This window comes from Chionomys nivalis, chromosome 10 (assembly GCF_950005125.1).
Source record: "Chionomys nivalis chromosome 10, mChiNiv1.1, whole genome shotgun sequence".
Taxonomy (NCBI): Eukaryota; Metazoa; Chordata; class Mammalia; order Rodentia; family Cricetidae; genus Chionomys; species Chionomys nivalis.
This window is the reverse complement of record NC_080095.1, coordinates 18,044,074-18,062,362: the sequence shown is the minus strand read 5'-3', so window position 1 is coordinate 18,062,362 and position 18,289 is coordinate 18,044,074. Positions and strand designations below refer to the sequence as shown.

Genomic DNA, 18,289 nt, shown 5'->3' with positions numbered 1-18,289 from the left:
TTCAAGTGTGGGACCCCCAAAGAATTTTTTTTTCTTTTTCACTCTTCCAAATGAATGGGCCTTTCATTGTGGCATCTCCCTCTGGCTCTTGTACTGACTAGGATGGAAGCGCCCTTGTGAGTTGGGGCCTTCAAAGGGCTGAGGAGAAAATGCAGACCGAGGGACCAGCTTCTCAAATAGGCTTCAAGCCTCCATGACCTGAGCTCACCCCCTGGAAATGTCTGGAAAACAAAATGGGCAGGTTTTCTGTCTTCAAAGTTCCCATCTAACCCTCTTCAAGTTCTTTATTGTTTGGGACTGAGACACTTGGGGATGGTAATGGGGACTTTCTTTTGTATCCGTCTTGAAAGGCCAAAATATTTTTATATTGCTGTAGACAAAGCCATCTATTTACAAATGAACTCTATTCTGTCGTTTCCCACCGGGAAGACTGTACCATGTTTGTGTCTTGATGTATTCTGGGGTCTTGAAACAGGTCTCTCATGGGGATGGCCATTCACTGGGGCCCAGAGGGGCAGAAGGGGAAGTGTCTACCCTGCCAAAGGGGTTTGTGGAAGGGGGGCCCTAGTCTCAAATCTGCTGCTTGTATGTCTAGGGGTGAGCCCTGGGAGAATCTGGTGCTAAAAGAACATATGCTGTGTTTGCTCCACATCTGCCATTTGTGTTTGTTTCTGGGCTACGGGTTTGCATACTCCGGTGGTTAACGTGGTGGGAGGAAGTAGGAAGATCCAAGAGGACGTGAATGCTCCGGGTTTTGTGTCTGGAGGCTGTCTCTCTGGTGCGTGTTACATCATATAACACACATTTAGATGGGTGGAGAATCAAGCATGAAGGAATAGAGAAGCAAATAGGTATAGAAATGAGGTGAGCAAGTCAGGATGGCACACACAGCCGTCGTTCAGTTTCTTTGGTCCTAGGCAATCAATATATGAATTAATAAAATGCCACACCAATATGTATATAGGACCCCATACAAACGGGTATCGGATCAGCATGGGCCTAAGACATTTTTAATTAAAGAAGGAATCTTAAATAAAAGAAGGAAGGAGACGTGGAACTGTCTAAACCAACACCGAGGTTCCAAGGCCCCTTAATATGAACAGTTGGATGATGATGGGATCCAAGAGAGAAAGAGGCAGGAAAGAAAGAAAACAAACAGAAAAGGATAAACAGCAGCAGCAACGCAAGGGGATGTGGAACGATGCATGGAGACCCCAGCTGGGTTGGTATCAGGGTGCTGCTTAATTAATCTCATCTGGGCACCCTGGCCCCACGGTGGGTTAGGGACAGCAAGGGAGAAAGCCAGGACACATAGAAAGTGGTAACAAGAGGGGTAGTATAGGAAGAAAAAGAAAAAAGAAGAAACAATTCATTAGGCAGACAGATGAGTAGCTTCATGGGAGAGTTAAGCTAGGATTCAAAATCTGAACACTTAATTCTACTGGCAGAGACTTAAATACTTAAAGGAAAGAAAGCAGGAAGGCAGGATGGTAGATGTGAATGCATGAAGGAGAGAAGGAGGCAGGGGTCTGTGCAAGTCACAGAAGGACTTTTTAGGTGGCTCTTGTCCAGCAGCTTATGTAGCTGAGAAAGACAATGCGGAGCGGGGCAAGGAAAGAAATGTAAATTCTATCTCAAGAAGAAAAGGTAACAATGTGCCCCCAGATCGGTAGATGAATACAGATAGAAGACAGAGCCCTGCTCGGGATGGGACGGAAGGCTGGGCCAGCAGACTGGTTATTTCCCATCTGTGTTTCTCCGATGGACAATGACCCACCCAGCCAAGAGACCTTTCAGGCATCAATATGTCAGGGAGGGCTTCAATGGGGCTGTGGAGGGGAGGCCCATTAATAGCAGATTATGATGTATCCAATTAGGCGCACCTGCCCTCTGGAAGGGTAGAAACCAGCATTGAAACAGAAAGAAAGACCGAATGGATGGCTGAGTGCACGAATGAATGAATGAGAAAAAAGATTGGCATTCACTCTAAGGGGGAGGGCGCTGCAGAGCCCAAGGGTCATCTGATCTCCCGGAGGATAAAAGGGCGAAAGAGTGGAGAAAGTAACAATAAGATGGGGGGAAATGAAAAGACGCATAGAAGATAATAAGTGGGGACAATTATGTCTAGGAGAGAGGGCTTGTTTAACACAAGTCATCCATATTAATTCAAAATTGAGGCCCTGGGCTGGGGTGCGGCTCAGGGATGGAGCTGTTGCCTAGCATGTGCCAAGCTCTGGGTTCCATCTCAGTGTGGAAAAGCAAACACAAAGAACACAATTATGGCCCCCGATGTTGTAAATGACGACGATGATGGTGATAATGGTGATGGAGGGGAACAAAGAGGTAGATAAATTAGAAGAGGGAGGGAAAAAAAGATGTTGAAAAAAATTTAGATGGACGAACACATAGGAGAAAAAGCAGTTATTAGCTAAGTATTTAAATACGATGAATACATATTATCTGTTGAGTGTGTTAAATAATAGGAGTGAAGACTTACCCATTTAAAAAAAAAACAAATATTGAAAAGAAGCAAGTTGAAGAGCGAGAACTGATGCTGCGGTTCAAACCGTGTAATAGCTAAGACTGTGCAAAGGAATATAGAAAAGAGACAGGACAGACGGACACAATGAAAAGGTTGAGGGCATAAATGAATATACATGGAGACATGTGCCTGAGAGGGCCATACAGGGTTGAGAGGGAGAGAGAGGCAGCAAGAATTATGATTAATTCAAAACTGGGCTCTTGAGATAACTAAATGTCCCCTGAACCAAAGCGTCAGCACAAGGAATTAAAGAACAAAAGAGCTGCAGGCAGACCCATGCGGAGAAGGCTTGGGACCCTCAGATCATGCTTAATCTAAATCTGTGCACCTGAGGTCCATAAATAAAAGAATAAATATTGAAATAAAAGAGTGACAGAAAGAATGAATGGGTACACGAATGACTGAATTAGAAATGGGAATGGCTAGGGCAGCCAGGAAGGAGCTGCCCTTGGGAGTTTTGCTCATCTTATTCTGAGCACCTGAGGTCCCTTAGTAAAAAGATGCAAAGGAGAAGGGGAGAAGGGAAAAGGCACAAGGAGAGAAAATGCAAGAGGAGGAAATGAGAAACGAGTAAGAGAGGAAGCAATATGGGGAGCCTCACAAGAGAGAGATCCGTGAGGATTAGCGATGAGGGTCTCATTAATCCTAAAGATCGATGAGGTAATCCAGTCCCAGGTTCTTACAGGGAGAGAGAATGGAGAGAATTAAAAAAAAAAAAAAAGATGCAAAAAGGAGAGAAAGATAATAAAACAAGCAACATGATAAATGGGTGATTAAGAGAGGCTGTCGGGACAGAAACGGTAATGAGTTCCCATGCATAGTCCTTAAACAGATAAATACATTACACCTTTCAAAGGACGTGTGAAAAATCCAAGACCACCATGGCCCCCAAACAAGGAAGCACCTTCCGTTGTAATAAAATACATGCAGTGGAGGGCCATAAATAGCAGTAAATACTTAAACGTAAAAGGTGACCAGACACAGGGAAGAAGATTGCAGGCACAGATACATGAGGGGGGCAATGTTTGTTCTGCACGTGGGATTTTGAATAATACAATTATGTTTACAGGAAATTAATAGGTGAAAAAAAAAATCTCAAACTAAGATACAAGAAGGACAAGGACAGGAAGAAAGACATGGGAGACAGGGTGGAAACTCGGGATGGGCTGGGCATGCCTTGTTCCATTCTGCACATCCGGGCTGATAAAAATGAGACCATCAGGAGCAGTAAAAGACAGAAAGCTGGGGGGGGGGGCGGGCAGGAATAGGAAAGAAATGAAAACATCTTGGGAAAAAAAGAAAGAGGGATTTGCAAAGAGAGGGCTTCGGAGATCTGACGATTATGGTTCATTTAAAGCTGTGCCATTGGTGTCCCCAAAGGAATCAAATCTTAAGGAAGGTTTTTGTGAATGAGGAGAAGAGGACAAAAATATAGAAGGAAAAGAAGGAGAGGGGAAAGGCAAGGAGAGGGAGGAGGTAGCGCATGCTGGGCGCTGATTGAGGTTGGTAATGGATAGCTATTGGCCACCCACCCACCACTTCCACACAACCTAACTGGCTGGGGGCAGCTCACTGAGGAAGGCTTGGACCACCATTGCCATTTCCTGGTTGTGTGGGCCATTTCATTGTCTGTCATTTCCTCAGCCTGAAGATACATTTTTGCACAGTGCCCTATCCATAGATATGGATAGGTGGGAAGGGTTTAGGCCTGGGCCCTGTAGATGGTTGAATGTGAAACCCAGTGGGTATCTTGACCCCTTCCCGGGCAAGGATTTCTTGTGATCCTTCTATGAGGGGACTTTGCCAACCAAGGGGCAGGAGGAGGGCAGGGGGCAGGAGACCTTGACTGTTGCATATCATCTCGCGTGTGAGTCACATCCGGGGTCTCGTGCAGGGTGGTGAGGGGGACCTGGAAGGCCTGAGCTCCAAGAAGCACTAGGGTGCTTGTTCTTGCAGCTCTCTGAGATGTACCCAGGGGGCGCTATTCCATCTCAGCGCAGGGTTCTTGGCAGCTGCTTCATTCTGGGCTTTCAGACATGATCTTGGGTCCCAGCTCCTATACATGCCACCCCTGGAGCCCGTTTCAAGGCCTGTCTTCTAGGATGTTGAAAGATATGTTCTGTAACCAGCAAAAAGTGCCTTCGTTGTACTGTGTGTTGAAACTGTCTTCTCGCTTGCCCCCATGGGCTGCATCGGGGAGACTTGGAGAGTTGTTTGTTCTGGTGTTCCCCTGGGACTCTCTGCTTCTGTTCATTTTTCTTTCTCTGTTATGGACCAGATTTGCACAGTTGTGTGTTGTGTGCTTGTGTCTTTCAATTAAAACGGAGTCATAACCCCCTTTGGCTTCTTAATTCCTACTGGGGACATGAAAAAAAAAATTGGTTGTTACCAAGTGCCCAGGCAGGAGAGGAATAGCTTGGCGGGATCCAGGGAGCATGTGCAGACCCCGGAACAAGGTAGACGGATGGGCTATGGCAAGCGGGATCTGGTCAGAGCCATGTGCAGGCCCAGCTGAAAGAGGGCATGGCAGGTGGAGTGGGCAGGGCTGCTGCTACCCCTGAGCTGTTGGAGGTCAGAGAGGTCAAAAAGGAAGAGGGGCCCCAGGACAAAGAGTTCCCCTCGAGTCTCTAGGATTGCAGGCAGGATGTGCTGGAGGGAGCTGGCTGAAGAAGGAAGATGGGTGCTCTCTCCACTTTTAGCTTTTTAGTGTAGGCCCTGAATAGATGGCAACAGCCTCCGATCGTGGAAGACAGGGACTTCACGTGTCAGAAGCCACCTTCTGTGCCCCCAGCACCACGTGTCTGGGCCACGTGAGCAATGTCACGTGGGCCTGACGTGGAGCTGGGGCCGCAGGGGTCTGCTGGCCTGCTCTATCAGAATCTGGGGTTCCAGGCTCTGCCTCGGCGCTTATCCTCCCTGGGAACACCTGCTGACCTGGCTCCTGAAGATTGCCCAGAGAAGTCCAAGTGACCCTATGAGATGAGAGGGGTGGGTGGAGATGCTCGGAAGGAGGAGGCTGGGAGGGCCTTTGCGTGCGTGTGACTTCTATGCAGGTGCTAGAGAGTAGGGCAAAGCTGCAAGATGGCAGGCGTGGGGGTTGGGTGAGGAGAAGGGCAAGGCCACATAGTGGCGACAGGCGGGAAGGCAGTGACATGGCAGCATGGCTGGGTCTCTAGGGAGGCTTTGTTTCAACATGGCAGGAGCTTGGAGGGAGCATCCTGGGTTACTTTGGGCCATTGGGACCCACTGTTGCCTTGGAGGGCATAAGGGCTTGGGTAGGTGACTTTGCTGTCACCTTGGGACTAATGAAGTGGAAATTCAGCTGTTTGGAGTCTTTGACTCTTAATTGGATCCGGAATTGCAAGGGTCTCTAGTTCTGGGGTTCCGGGAGTCAGAGTAGAGCGCCCCAGGACACAGTACATGGGCAGGGAGGATGGTCTGCACGTGCTCCCAAGTCATGGACCCAGCACCTCTGCCTGTTTAGGGCTAGCTTAGACATTTTTTTCTTCCAACATGATAAAACAAGGCAAATTTTGTCTTCTGATTGATACTCATGAGCACTACACAAAGTCCTTCCCCTGATGATATGGGGACCTACAGCTCTCCTAGGCTCCCCCATGACCTCCAGCCCATCCTTGGGGCAGGTGGGCCAAAGCCCCTGGTGTTTTCTAAGTTGAAGGTGTCAATGTAAAGATGTGTAACTCAGAGCAGGGGGAAGCACCCCCTCATTCCTCCCTTCATGTGCTTCATCTTTCTGCTTTCCAAATTCTTCTCTTATGAACACTTTTTTTTTTCTTTTTAATGAACATCCATTTTTTTTAAAGTCTCATTGGCATTTTCCACTCTTTTGTTGTTTCCCATCTGTGACAATGAACATCTTGTCCATATTTTCTTTGCTCCACAGTCTCTCTCACCTCCCTGTTTGGGGATCCACTGAATGGCTATGACATCATGGTCTATCCATCTGACCATTGCTGGTGCACGATCATCTCTTTGTTTATGTCACAATTGACATCACGACTAACGACTTCGCATGACCAGCTTTTCCAGCCTTTTCAAGTACTTCTCGACATCTAGTTCTTACCATGGCCTCCATCTTTCATGTTCCATCCCTCTTTCTGTTAGACTGTGAGCCCGTTCAGGGCAAGGATCTTCTGGGGCTGACCTCTGTATCTCTTGTAGGATGTATATGAATGCTTGCTCTGTGTGTGTGTGTGTGTGTGTGTAAGGGCAGACAGGTATGAGTGACAGAGTGATTGAGTGATTGGCAGGCAGATGAGAGGATGGATGAGTGGATTAGTGAATGAATGAATGAGTGGGTGAATGAATGGATTCTCTGTGTGTGGCTGAGCTTCCTGGATGAAAGGTTAGGGGTGTCTGTATGGCTGTTGATTGATTTCAGAAGGTCTATAGTATTTTATCAATGATGTATTAGTATTTAAGGTGATGTATTAGTGTTTAAGATATCTGTTAGCTTTTTCTCTGTTAATGCTTTCATGTGTTTTAAAGCTTGTTCTAATTACTAATGAAGGCTGAACACTTTCACCCATGTTTGTTGACATATTGTATCTTAATCTTCTGTGAACTGTTTGTCCAAGTCCAGTGGGTCATGGCTTCTTAAGGAGATCCATCAGGGGTATCCTTATGTTAGGTGAGGGCATCTCTCTCTGGAGACAATCCTCTTGGAAAGGGACTTTCATAGGCATCTATAGTGTGGTGTGAGGAGGTCCAGGTCAGTTTGACTTTAGAATTTGCTTACCCTGGGGAAAAGGGACGGTTATATCTTCCACTGGCAGGGAGGGGACATTTTTAGGCTTGCATCTGGGTGTCTCATGGCTTTACAGCTTAGGAGCCCTCATCTGTCCTGTACACCTCTTGTGGTTTAGCAGTCCTATATCTTGTCCCACTGAGTGATGGACTGCCTTTCCGCCTATCCTCCTATTCTTCTAGGAGTGCAGACTCTGAAACCAGTTCTTACAGGAATTGGGTTCTTAGTGTTCTATGCTGTGTCTGCACACATCCCTTAGCTCTGGCCTGCACTTGTGCCTCAATGGCATTTGTGGACTTTCAGGAATGATTGGGAAGTTCAGTTCAGGACTGATGTGAACCACCTCAGGTTTAGTCCTGGGAGCAAGGCCATCCTGTGGTCTCTGCTCTTCTCATGACCTCCTCACAGAGCAGTTACTGCCATTCGGTTAGGGAGTGTACTCAAAGAGAGCTCATCCCTGCCTTCAGGAACACTCGGGTACCCCTCTACTATAGCACTTAGCATGTCTGCCTGTGTTCAACCCTCTCACCCCATGCTTACCTCAACATAAAGCTTGGGAAGCCAGTGGTGATTTTCAACATGACTTTAATCCATCCACACATTCATCTTGTCATCTATCCAGCATCCATCCATCCATCCATCCATCCATCCATCCATCCATCCATCCACCCACCCACCCATTCATCCATCCATCCATCTACCCATCTACCATATCCATCCATCCATGCATCCATCCATGCATCCATCCACCCACATCCATCCATCCATCCATCCATCCATCCATCCATCCATCCATCCATCCATCTATTCATCCACCATATCCATCCATCCATCTATCCATCCACCATATCCATCCATCCATCTATTTATCCACCATATCCATCTTTCCATCCATCCATCCATCTAGCATCCATCTTGCATCCATTCATGCATCCATCCATGTATCCATCCATCTAGCATCCATCTAGCATCTATCCATCCATGCATTGGGCCTCCATCTCTTGACTTGGTGCTTTGGGCCCCTCCCTCTCCTAAAAGCAACCCTCTTATCCCAGGCAAGCTGTGTGGCACCATGGGCTGTAGTCATGAAGCAACCCCCCTGTCATAGCCTCCAACTCCTAGGTCACTGCTCTGAGCACGCCCCAGCTGGATCCCATCACCACAGCTTTTTCTCCATGATGCTTCTCACACATCACATACCTCTCCTGTGATCTCAGAGGGTCAGGTTCCCACCATAAGCAGAGCTGCCTCCCCAGGCTTCACCCTGCCTGGTGCATGGTCCCTGTCATGAGCTTTGCCTTCAGCCTTGCAGCTTCTTCCACCAGGTGGCACTGGTTGTAACTCATGTGCACATTCCTTCACTCCTTCATTCATTCTCTTATAGTCAGCAAGCATCTTAAAAAATTAGCTAGTGCTATACTAGAGCTGGCTCACAAGGACTTCCTCCACTACTTCCCTTTGGAAGAAAAAAAAAGATGGGGGCATTTGTAAGGAAGCCATGTTTGTGTGTTCAATAAAGCGAGCTCCTTGATTGCATCTCAAACTTTAGATCTGAGTTCTGTTGCAAGCTTGATTGCTTCCTTCAACTTTGTTCCTTACAAAGCTAGGTTGATTAGTAATCAGCAAACTGTGTTCCCTGGGTGCTCAGAAATCATAGCCCATATCCTTAAGAGGCCCAATGGGGAGTGGACATTTGCACTAAGCAGTTGGTCCTGGCTGCGAGCAGGCTTTCAAGACAGTGAGACACCCTGATCTTCTGCAGGGATGATCTGAGAGTCGTTCCAGCCACTTTGGAGCTTAGCTAATGCTCGGCTCTTTTTAGAACAAATTGCAGGAGGTGATTGCTCGAACAGGTAACAAGGATTGTGCCCTAGGCAGGGGCTCTTTCTGAGCAATCCATTCGCAGACCCAGGTGGGCAAGGCACATGGCCCTTTGCAGGCCTTGATCTCAGCCCTGTGCATTTGAGTGGGTCCCAGGCTAGGGGGAAACTTTCTCCAGCTGTCTGCAGGGGAGGGGGAAGAGGCACAGGCCTCTTCTGACTTCTGACCTGGAAGGAGTAGGGATCATCAAAGCCAGGACCTGGAGCTGGACAAATTGTGCTGTGGCTCTTCTCTGAGAGCTGGAGTGCCTTCTGTGGTGGGGACTGTGGCACCAACTCTCAGGGATGTTGTGAGGATTGGTGTAACTGGACTTTTGACTATGCCTCTAGAAGGCAGTGTATGTGTCTCTGGGGGTGTGACAGAACACTGGGAACCCTAGCCCCTGGGGGTGGGAGTGGCCGTGCTCTGGTATAGTGGGAAGTAGTTTTTTGGGTCTTTTTGATCAACAGATAGATGATAAATTTATGTGCTATTTTCATATAAACTAGGAAGTTTCACGGCATGGGTTAGGGGAGTCTTTAGGTAGTACCTCTGCTCTTGCTCCCCCCTCGGACACATCCACACCTCTTTGAATGGTTGAGGATGCCTTGTACTTGCTGACTGAGGACCATGCCTCTGAGTCAGGCCTGTATATGGCACCTAACTTCATCCCTTTCCAAAGTCTGTCCAGAAGTCTGTTACTGGGAGAGTATTTGGCACGGTCTGGTAGACCATTGTCCCCTTCCCAATGTGCCCTCTCCTACCAACAGCAGCAGGCCAAACTGCCTGAGACCTGGTGCCTACCACAGTGCCTGGCCAGGGGTAGGGGCTCACCTACCTTCTTCTGTTTTGTCTTTGTAGATAGATAGGCAGCTAACAAAACTGTAACCCAGCCCAGGGCAGACGTTTATGGTCGCATAGAGAGGTTTGTGGATAATGTATTGGAATCTAATCGCTCTTTGTACTTCTCTCTTCTCAACCTGTTAACCAAACCCCGTTGTATTGTAGTATGCTTTTGCACAGTGCCCTTACTAAGTAAAGGAATGTCAGCTTTCTGGCAAGAGTCTTTCTTTTAGATTCACCCCAGGTGTCCCCTGGTAGGGCCTTGCACTGTATGAGGTTCCCTGCCATTGCGACCGGTAGTCTTCTTTTCTCTCAGGTGTGTGTTACTGGAAAGCCTACCTCACAGGGTTGTTGTGAGGGTCCAGGGCCAAGGCCACCAGAAAAGTGTGATGTACATGTGGGCTGTCACCAGGAATGGCGGTCTGATGGGGCTGGCTCAAAGTCACAACCTATTACTTTGTGAGTAGTCCCTGAATAAAGAGTCAGTGTGGACCTGAAGCCGAGGTTGCATTTCCAACAGTCGATCCAGTGTGTGAAGTGGGCTGCGAGTGGCTGGCTGTGTGGTCCAGGCCAAATGCTTGTGTGGTTAGTGCACGTTGGCTTCTACATTCCTCTGTGGTTCCTGCCCCTCCCTTTCCATCATAGTGGCTGCTGTTGCTGGTTATATGCAGGCCAAAGCTGGCCTGGCCACTGTGCTTTGGGGGTGCTCTGAGGGGTGGTATCTGCTGGAGATGCGTTTGTAAGCTTGTGCTTCTGTGTGCGTATATACCCTGGACCAGTGGCAAGAACCAAAAGCCAACAGAGGGGCTTCCAAATAATGGCATTTTTTTTTTTTTTTTTTTTTTTTTGCTGTTATGCCTTCCTTCGTTTTTGCTGTTAGGCCTGAGTGTCTACTCTGTACCCTTTTCTTTCTTTGCCAGGAGATGAAGAAATGAGTTTTCCCTATATCCATCCCTGCTTTTGGCCTGGCTCAGGTTTCTTACACACTTCACTGCTGTCCCCAGACTGGTCCCATTCTGTAGACAGGCAGAGTAGAGGGTCAGGGAATAACCCTTCCCACCCCACCAAGTAAAGCCTCACCTAGTTTCTCAGGCTTGCCCCCTTCCTAACCCTGGCATGCACTCACCATGGCCTCCATTCCGCTCGTATCCCTCGTCCCACCCAGGAGTTTCCTGACAGGGGGAGGCATGAAGGGAGGACTGAGGAGGAGGCACCGCCCCCACCCTTGGGTCTCCCAGTTCCATGGTGGCCTGGTCAGCATCAGGCTGGGATTTTAGTTCACTTCCTACCACTGAACTCCATTCCCAGTCCTCATCCTGGGAGTCTGGGGGAGCAGTATTCTCTTCTCCCTTTTGCTCTTCAGCCTCTCTGAGTTTCTCTTTGCTTCTGGCTTTCAAAGCCCTGGTATCTCAGCCCTGGCTGCCAGTATGCCCTTGGTGTTGCCACTGTGTTCTCTGGGTGCAGGACCCCACATTTTCATTGTTCCCTCTGTCCTCCATGCCTTTGCCCCATCATATGCTCTGCCAAGATCCTGATTCTATCTGCCTCAGGCTGTGTTCAGGGACCTGCGATGTGGCCATTGCTGTCCATCTTGTGTCTGTGTTCTTGGGTCCCATAGTAGGGATAGGTAGGTAAGACCCTTTGTTCAGGTAATTTTGAGTCTGTGTCTAGGTGCCTGGTCTCAGATGGGCCTTGAGCTCCCTTGCAGGACGGGCTTATGGGTGACCCTATTAGGTAGCTTGTGTCCTTTGAAGGTAACAAAGGGGAAATCAGAGGCCTGTCAAATAGGGACCATTTAAATTTTGGCTAAGCTATACTTGAATTCCAAACTCTGAATATATTCCAACTCAATGTCACCCTGCCTCTTGTACTAGTGGGTGCCTAATACTTGCTTCATGATGAAGTAGGGAAGACCTAAGTGGATGTGAATGGGCAGATATAAGGAGGTCTCCTTCATGAAATCTACAGAAGCCCTGAAGATGCTCCTTGTCTAATCAGCCACAGGAGGGTCCCTCCTGGTGGAAGCACAGCTTTGGAGATGTTTATTTCTAGACTAAAACTTTTGTGGGCCAAAATGTCCTCATTGATGTTTTGACCTCGGTGATTCACAAAAGGATTGGTTTGGCAATTCCCAAATTCTAGAGACGACTTGGTTGTGCCCATATCTTCATAGAGGTTCCTCTTACTTTGGATGAAAGGAGGCTATTTCATCCCTAAAGCCTTTGTCCCCAACATTGGTGACAATCAGCATTGACTTGAAAGTTGTTTGAGAAGTTTGGGGTCCAGCCTTGAGTACCTGGCAGATTGGGGGTAGAGGAGATTGGATCCCAGGCCCTAGTTTCTTATTTTCTGCAGAATATATTCCATGGGTACAGGGGTAAGGGTCCAAGGGTCTTGTCCATTTGGGCTTTGGACCTAGGGTTCTTTTTTACTGGCAGAACCTTGAGCAGGTTACCCAAACCTTTCCGAGCCTCAATTTCCCTACCTGCACAAAGGGAGTCTTTGGTGACTACTTAGGGAATGGCCAGGAGCCCCATCCTATGGTGGCTCATGAGAATCAAGGTCAGGGCTTCAGTCTACCCTAGCTCCTTGTTGACCATGTGGCCTTAGCTGTTTGCTGTAACCTAGAAATAACCTGGTGTAGTCACTGTGGGATTCGGTGTGATTCTTTATGTGATAATGAGTGTTTGGTTGCTTGGTATGCAGAGGAGGTGCGCATGTCTGTGACCCCCACACTGGCTGGTGTGGAGGTGGCCATGAACATTGGGTATAGATGTACCCTGGTTTCTGAAACTTAGGGTCCATGTAAAACTAGAGTGGAGGGCTGGAGGGTAGTATCTACCAAGCTCTGGAGAGTCATAGATGGAGGGAAAGGCTTACTTTAAAATTTTTAAGGTTCAGTAGTTTTTTTGAGGGGACATTGAGGTATAAGTAGGAGACCTCAGGAGAAATATTTAGAAGACCCTCCCAGAGGGCAAAGCTGGAGTCTTTGGAAAACCACTGAAGTTTAGTAGCTAGTCAGCTGGCTAGATGACTTGGGGTGGGGAGAGAAAGATGAAAAATCCTAGAATGGGTTAGTGAGGGCAGGAGCTGGTGGCTAGATGTTGCCCCGCCCCCATGGCTGCCCAGAAGTCGGACCTTCTACATAGCTCAGGCTTTCTGAGCACAGGACTGCCTTGTCCCCTCCAGTCCCTTGCCTGCCTGGTGCATGAGAACTCTTGTCAGCCACGGGGATGGGTGGCAGATGGTCTTCATCTGCAGCTGTGTCTCTCTCAGCCTCCACAGCCACTGGGACGCCTTGCACATTTCCTGTGGGACATGCTGGAGCCAAGACTCTGGACCCAGGCCTCCCTTTGAGTAGAGAGACCCACCTACTGACTGATGAACTACGCTGACCTGGGGTCAGGCATGTGGCCTTGATCCCTGTCCATGGACCCTGAGACTCAGGGGTGGGGCTTGAGCTGTTGAACCTTCCCTGTTGAGTCCACATCTATGAGTCGGACTCAGATTCCTACCTCACAGGGCTGTTGTGAGGCAGCTGCAATGTGCTTAGAAGCATGGGGCCTGGTGGCTCATGGCGCTTTCAATAAATGTCTCTTGTTTTAACTAAAGCCGTGATGGATGTGCTACTAATACAAAGAAGGGTGGGTGCCTTGCTGGGGCTTCCTTTTGCAGTGTAATGGGGCAGAGGACCTGCCTCAGATCCCATAAAGTCACCTTTGTCCTACCCAGCGTGTACTCAAGAAGTGGATGCACTGGGGTTTGGTGAAGGGCCTGTGCTTGTGGCTTTAGAAGAACTCTTCTCGCGTGCGCCCAGGATGTCAATTTCCTTCTGGAAAGGAAGCCAAGCAGGAGGTGTGGGAGGTCTGGCTTTGGAGCCTGAGGGGCTCACAGCTCCGGTCCTTGGAGCTCCAGAGAGAATGTTGCTCCGGGGCTGAGTTCTGTGCACCCCCTTGCCCTCCACATTCCCCGGGGCCATGCCAGGGCCCTAGCTGAGGAGTCACCACGACCCAGATGGGTTGGTCCAACTGGGACTTGGCCCAACGCGACTTCTACAAACTGTTTCCTGAGTGGGTCTGTGAGCCCAGATATTTCCCTGCCTGGCGTCAGGTATGCTGGTTGAGCTTGGGGAGGTGAGCCCTACCCTTATGACTTTGGGCATGGTGGGGGTGGGGAAGTCAGTCTGCCTGAGCAGTCTGGGACAGAGAGGAGGGAGCTGGGAGCCAGGGGGAGGGGGAATGGAGCTGAATGCTGGTAGATCCTAGCTCTTCTAGAGCAGATGACGTGAATATTATCCCAACTAAGAGGAAGAAGATGACCATTACCACCACAGCTGCCACATGGCTACCACCACCAGAGTTGCCACCACCCCTACAGTTGCCACAGAGCCAGCATCTACTACGAACTGCCATTGCTGCTACCACTGTTCCCTCCCCTCCCTCCTCTTCCCTCTTTTAATCCTTTCTCTTCCTACCCTTCCTGGTCTTATCTCTTCTTTTCTTGCTCTGGCTCTTTCCTATACATTTCTTTCTTTTTCTTCTTTTGATCCTTCTTCTCTTCCTTCTCCTCTTCCTTTTCTTCCTCCCCTTTTTGTCTTCCCTCCTTTCTCCACTTCCTCCTTCTCGCAGAGAAGCACACTGAGAGCTCTTCAGGCAAACACAGTTGCAATACACAGAACTGAACCAGGCCCCTCCACTAAAAGCACAAGCTTGAAGAACTGGACATGGCCCAGCCTAGAAGAGTCAATACTTGCTATGGGTAGAGACTATGACATGGACAGTTGATGAATCCTGGACTCCACCTCCATGCTTTGATAATGTCCAGATGTCCAGAAAAAAGGATCTTCCACGATATTCTAGAACCAAAACTTCCCCTCCAGCCTTTTAAGACTTCAGTCTCCAGTAAAGCTTTGATGTCCAGAAAGTCTTCCATGATGTTCTAGAAGCAGGACTCCACCTCCATCCTTTTATGATATCTAGATGTCCAGTGAGAAGACATGCCTCCAGAAGTTGTGCCCAGCCAAGAGAGTCCAAGAGTCCAGAAAAGCCTTTTCTGTGATTTTCAGAGCTTTCCTTTGAGGCTGAGGCTTCCAGAATGAGTGACCCATTGATGCTCCATAGAACAGATCTCTACTTCAGCCTCCGATGGAGTCCAAATGCCTCCAAGAAAAAAGGACTTCATTGATATTCCAGAGAAAAATCCTCAACTCCAGCTTTTGACAAATGTCAAGTTTTTCAGAGTCTCCAAGTGGTGGCCCATGTTTATAGTCCAGCCCCAGGTCTCAATCTCTAGCCTCTAACGAAGTTTAGACACTCAGAATAAGGAGTCTACTGATATCCCTGGGTCAGGACCCCAACTCCAGTCTCTGGCAAATTTTTGGGCATCCAGAATGAGATCAGAGCCAAGTTTTAGCATCTGATGGACCTCAGAGATCCAGAAGGATGGACTTAATGTTCTAGAGATGGGACTCTAACTCTTGGTCTTGTGGTCAGTAGAGCTGAGAAGTTAGAAAGAGTGACTTCCTTGACATTCTAGTGCCTGGCTCCAGCTGGACCCTCGAATGCAACACAGATGTCTAGAGAACTTCCTTCATATTCTAGAGCTTAAGCCCGACGCTAGCCCCAGATGAAGCCCAGACATCTGGAAAGTGGGACTGAACTGACGTTCTAGAACTGTGAATCTATCTCCAGTTTCTCATAAAGCCCAAATGTCCCAGAGAAACAAACATAATCGACAATATAGAGCCAGAACTCAATGTATATGTTTTGAAGAAGCTCAAATATTTATAGATCTTGAACTCTGACTTTTGTCTCCAGTGAAGCTGATATGGACAGAAAGAGGTACCTCTTTGATTTTAGTGAATCAAGACTCCATCTCTCTTCTCCAATGAAATCCAGATGACCAGAAAGACTGACTCTCTCGACACTCTAGAGTTCAACTCTGGCTCCAGCTTTGAGTGATGTCTGGAAAGATGGATGCTCTTAATTTTCTAGAGGAAGAACTGTACCTTTAGTCTTTGATGAAACTCTGGTATCCAGAAAGAGGGACCTCTCTGATGTTCTAGAAAGAGGGCTCCATATTTGGCCTTTGATGAAGCTCAGCTATCCAGAAAGGAGGTACTTCCATGATATTCTAGAATCAGCATTGCACCTCATTCCTTTGATGACGTCTAGATGTTCAGAAAGAAGATCTTCTATAATGTTCTAGAACCATGAGTTTATCTCCAGTCTTTTATGGCTCCAGTCTCTAGTAAAACTTTGATGTCCAGAAAGAATGTCTTCCAGGAGGTTCTAGAACCAGGACTCCTCCATTCTTTGATGATGTTCAGATGTCCAGAAAAAGGGTCTTCCATGATGTTCTAGAACCAAGACTTTGCCTCCAGCCTTTTATGACCCCAGTCTCCAGTGAAGCTTTGATGTCCAGAAAGAGTCTTCCATGATATTCTAGAACCAGGACTCCACCTCTAGCTTTTGATGAAGTATAGATTCCAGAGAGAGGGACCCCCATGATTTTTATAAAACAAGGACTCTATTTTCAGCCTTTGATGTCCAGATGTCCAGAAAGAGGGACCTCCATGATGTCCTAGAACCAGAAGTATTTGATGTCCAGAAATCCAGAAGAGAATTCCACGATGTTCCAGAATCTTGGCTTTTCCAGCAGTCTTTGAAGATGTCCAATTATCCATAAAGAGGTACCTTCATGATGTTCTAGAACAAAGACTGTACTTTCATTCTTTGAAGCACAGACGTCCAGAAAGAGGGTCCTCCTTAACATTCTAGGGCTAGACTCCTAAAACTTAGACACCTAGAAGAGAGTTCTTTAGTTTTCTACAAAAGGTCTACTTTTCTCAACTCTAATGTTTGAGCTCCAGAACTATGGATCTTTTTTATGTTCTAAAGCCAAGAATCCAGCCCATTTTCAATGAAGCTCAGGTATCTAGAACTAGAGACTTGATTTTTGAGATCTAAATTTTATTTTCAACATCTAATGGAGCTCAGGTGTCTAGAAAGAGAAACCTCCATATTGTTCTAAAGAGAACTCTGAAGATCAGATATGTCTAGCAAGAGACCTCTTTGATGTTCTTCTAGAGAGTAGATTCCATCTTTAGCCTTCATGAAGTTCAAATGTCCTGAAAGAGAGACCTTTGTGATGTTCTAGAGTGGATGATCTATCTTCAACCTCCAGTAAAATTTAGATGTCCATAAGGAGGGACCTCTTTGATGTTCTAGAGCTGAAAGTCAGACTCCAATTTTGGCGAAAAATCCAGATATTCAGAATTGGAGAGAAAATGTGAAGACCTGGGACAGGGCTGAGTGTGTCCAACGTTTGACTTGAGACTGGAGAGGGCAGATGACAGTGCTTTCCTTGTGGTCTGCAAGACTCATGGTCAATGACACTAGCATCAAAGACGTTTTCACACTTTCAGAAGAAAAGACGTGGAAAAGAGACTCCTAGTAGCAGGCAGATCCAAGTGTCTTAAGAACATGACAGTTGGATGTCATAAGGAACTTTCAATGCTGCCTACGCAACAGTAATGCAACAGCAAAGCACCGCTCTATGCCTTTTAGTCGTGCTAAACTCATGGCTGGACGTACACCAGTCTTGACTCCACAGCAATGCCAAGTTGGCTGGACCCTGGAATGTAACCCAAGCTAGTTTCCGCGGCTTAACTCCTTTCCCAATGTAAGGTGCTAACCACCCACTCACCAGCATGGTGTCAAACCGCGACCTCGGGGCTGGTTAGAAAGGAATGACTCCTTCCAACAAAGAAAGCTCACTGAGTTTGAGGCTGGGGGCAGGCTGACACCACTGTGATGACTCTAAAGACTGTACCATCTACAAAGGAAGCCCTGTCACAAATACTTGGAGGCATGGACACTGACTTCCAGATGAGGCTGTGTTTGGAGTTGAAGCCTTGCTTTGTGCTTCTTGGTAGCTAGCATCTCTTGTCCTCTAGGAACGTGGTTGACTTTGCACTGTCCACTGAGCTGGAGAGAAGACAAGTAAATATAGAGGACAAAATAGTGACTTACAGAAAATCAAGAGCATCATGGAGGGCTCTAGCCTGTCAGGAAGTATATAGCCACTTGGGGCTTTGAATGTCATTCTGGAAAGGCCAACTGTACAGCTTATACACTGGAGGCTTCTGAGGGCGCAATCTCATCAGTTAGGCTATTCCTACATGGTTCCATCCGTGCATCCCCAACCATGACATTTTATTCAGCTGGAGTGTGGAGGAGAGAAGGTGGCTAGCAAGAATTCCTGCGAATCACCCT

At 47.7% G+C, this 18,289-nt stretch overlaps 1 protein-coding gene across 19 annotated transcripts in view; it reads left to right on the top strand.

Moving 5' to 3' along the window:
- Positions 1–13,618, top strand: part of LOC130883117 (uncharacterized) — a 31,507-nt gene extending 17,889 nt beyond the window's left edge. For 13 of the 19 annotated variants that reach the window (XR_009057869.1, XR_009057863.1, XR_009057861.1 and 10 more), the window contains one exon: positions 102–10,225. Coding sequence is in view for 5 of the 19 variants with exons in the window: in XM_057783348.1 (XP_057639331.1) it covers positions 6,447–6,619 (173 nt within the window). In the remaining 14 variants the exon portion in view is untranslated. The other 6 variants (XM_057783348.1, XM_057783347.1, XM_057783351.1 and 3 more) reach the window with 4 other exon arrangements.
- Positions 13,619–18,289: the final 4,671 nt, after the last annotated feature.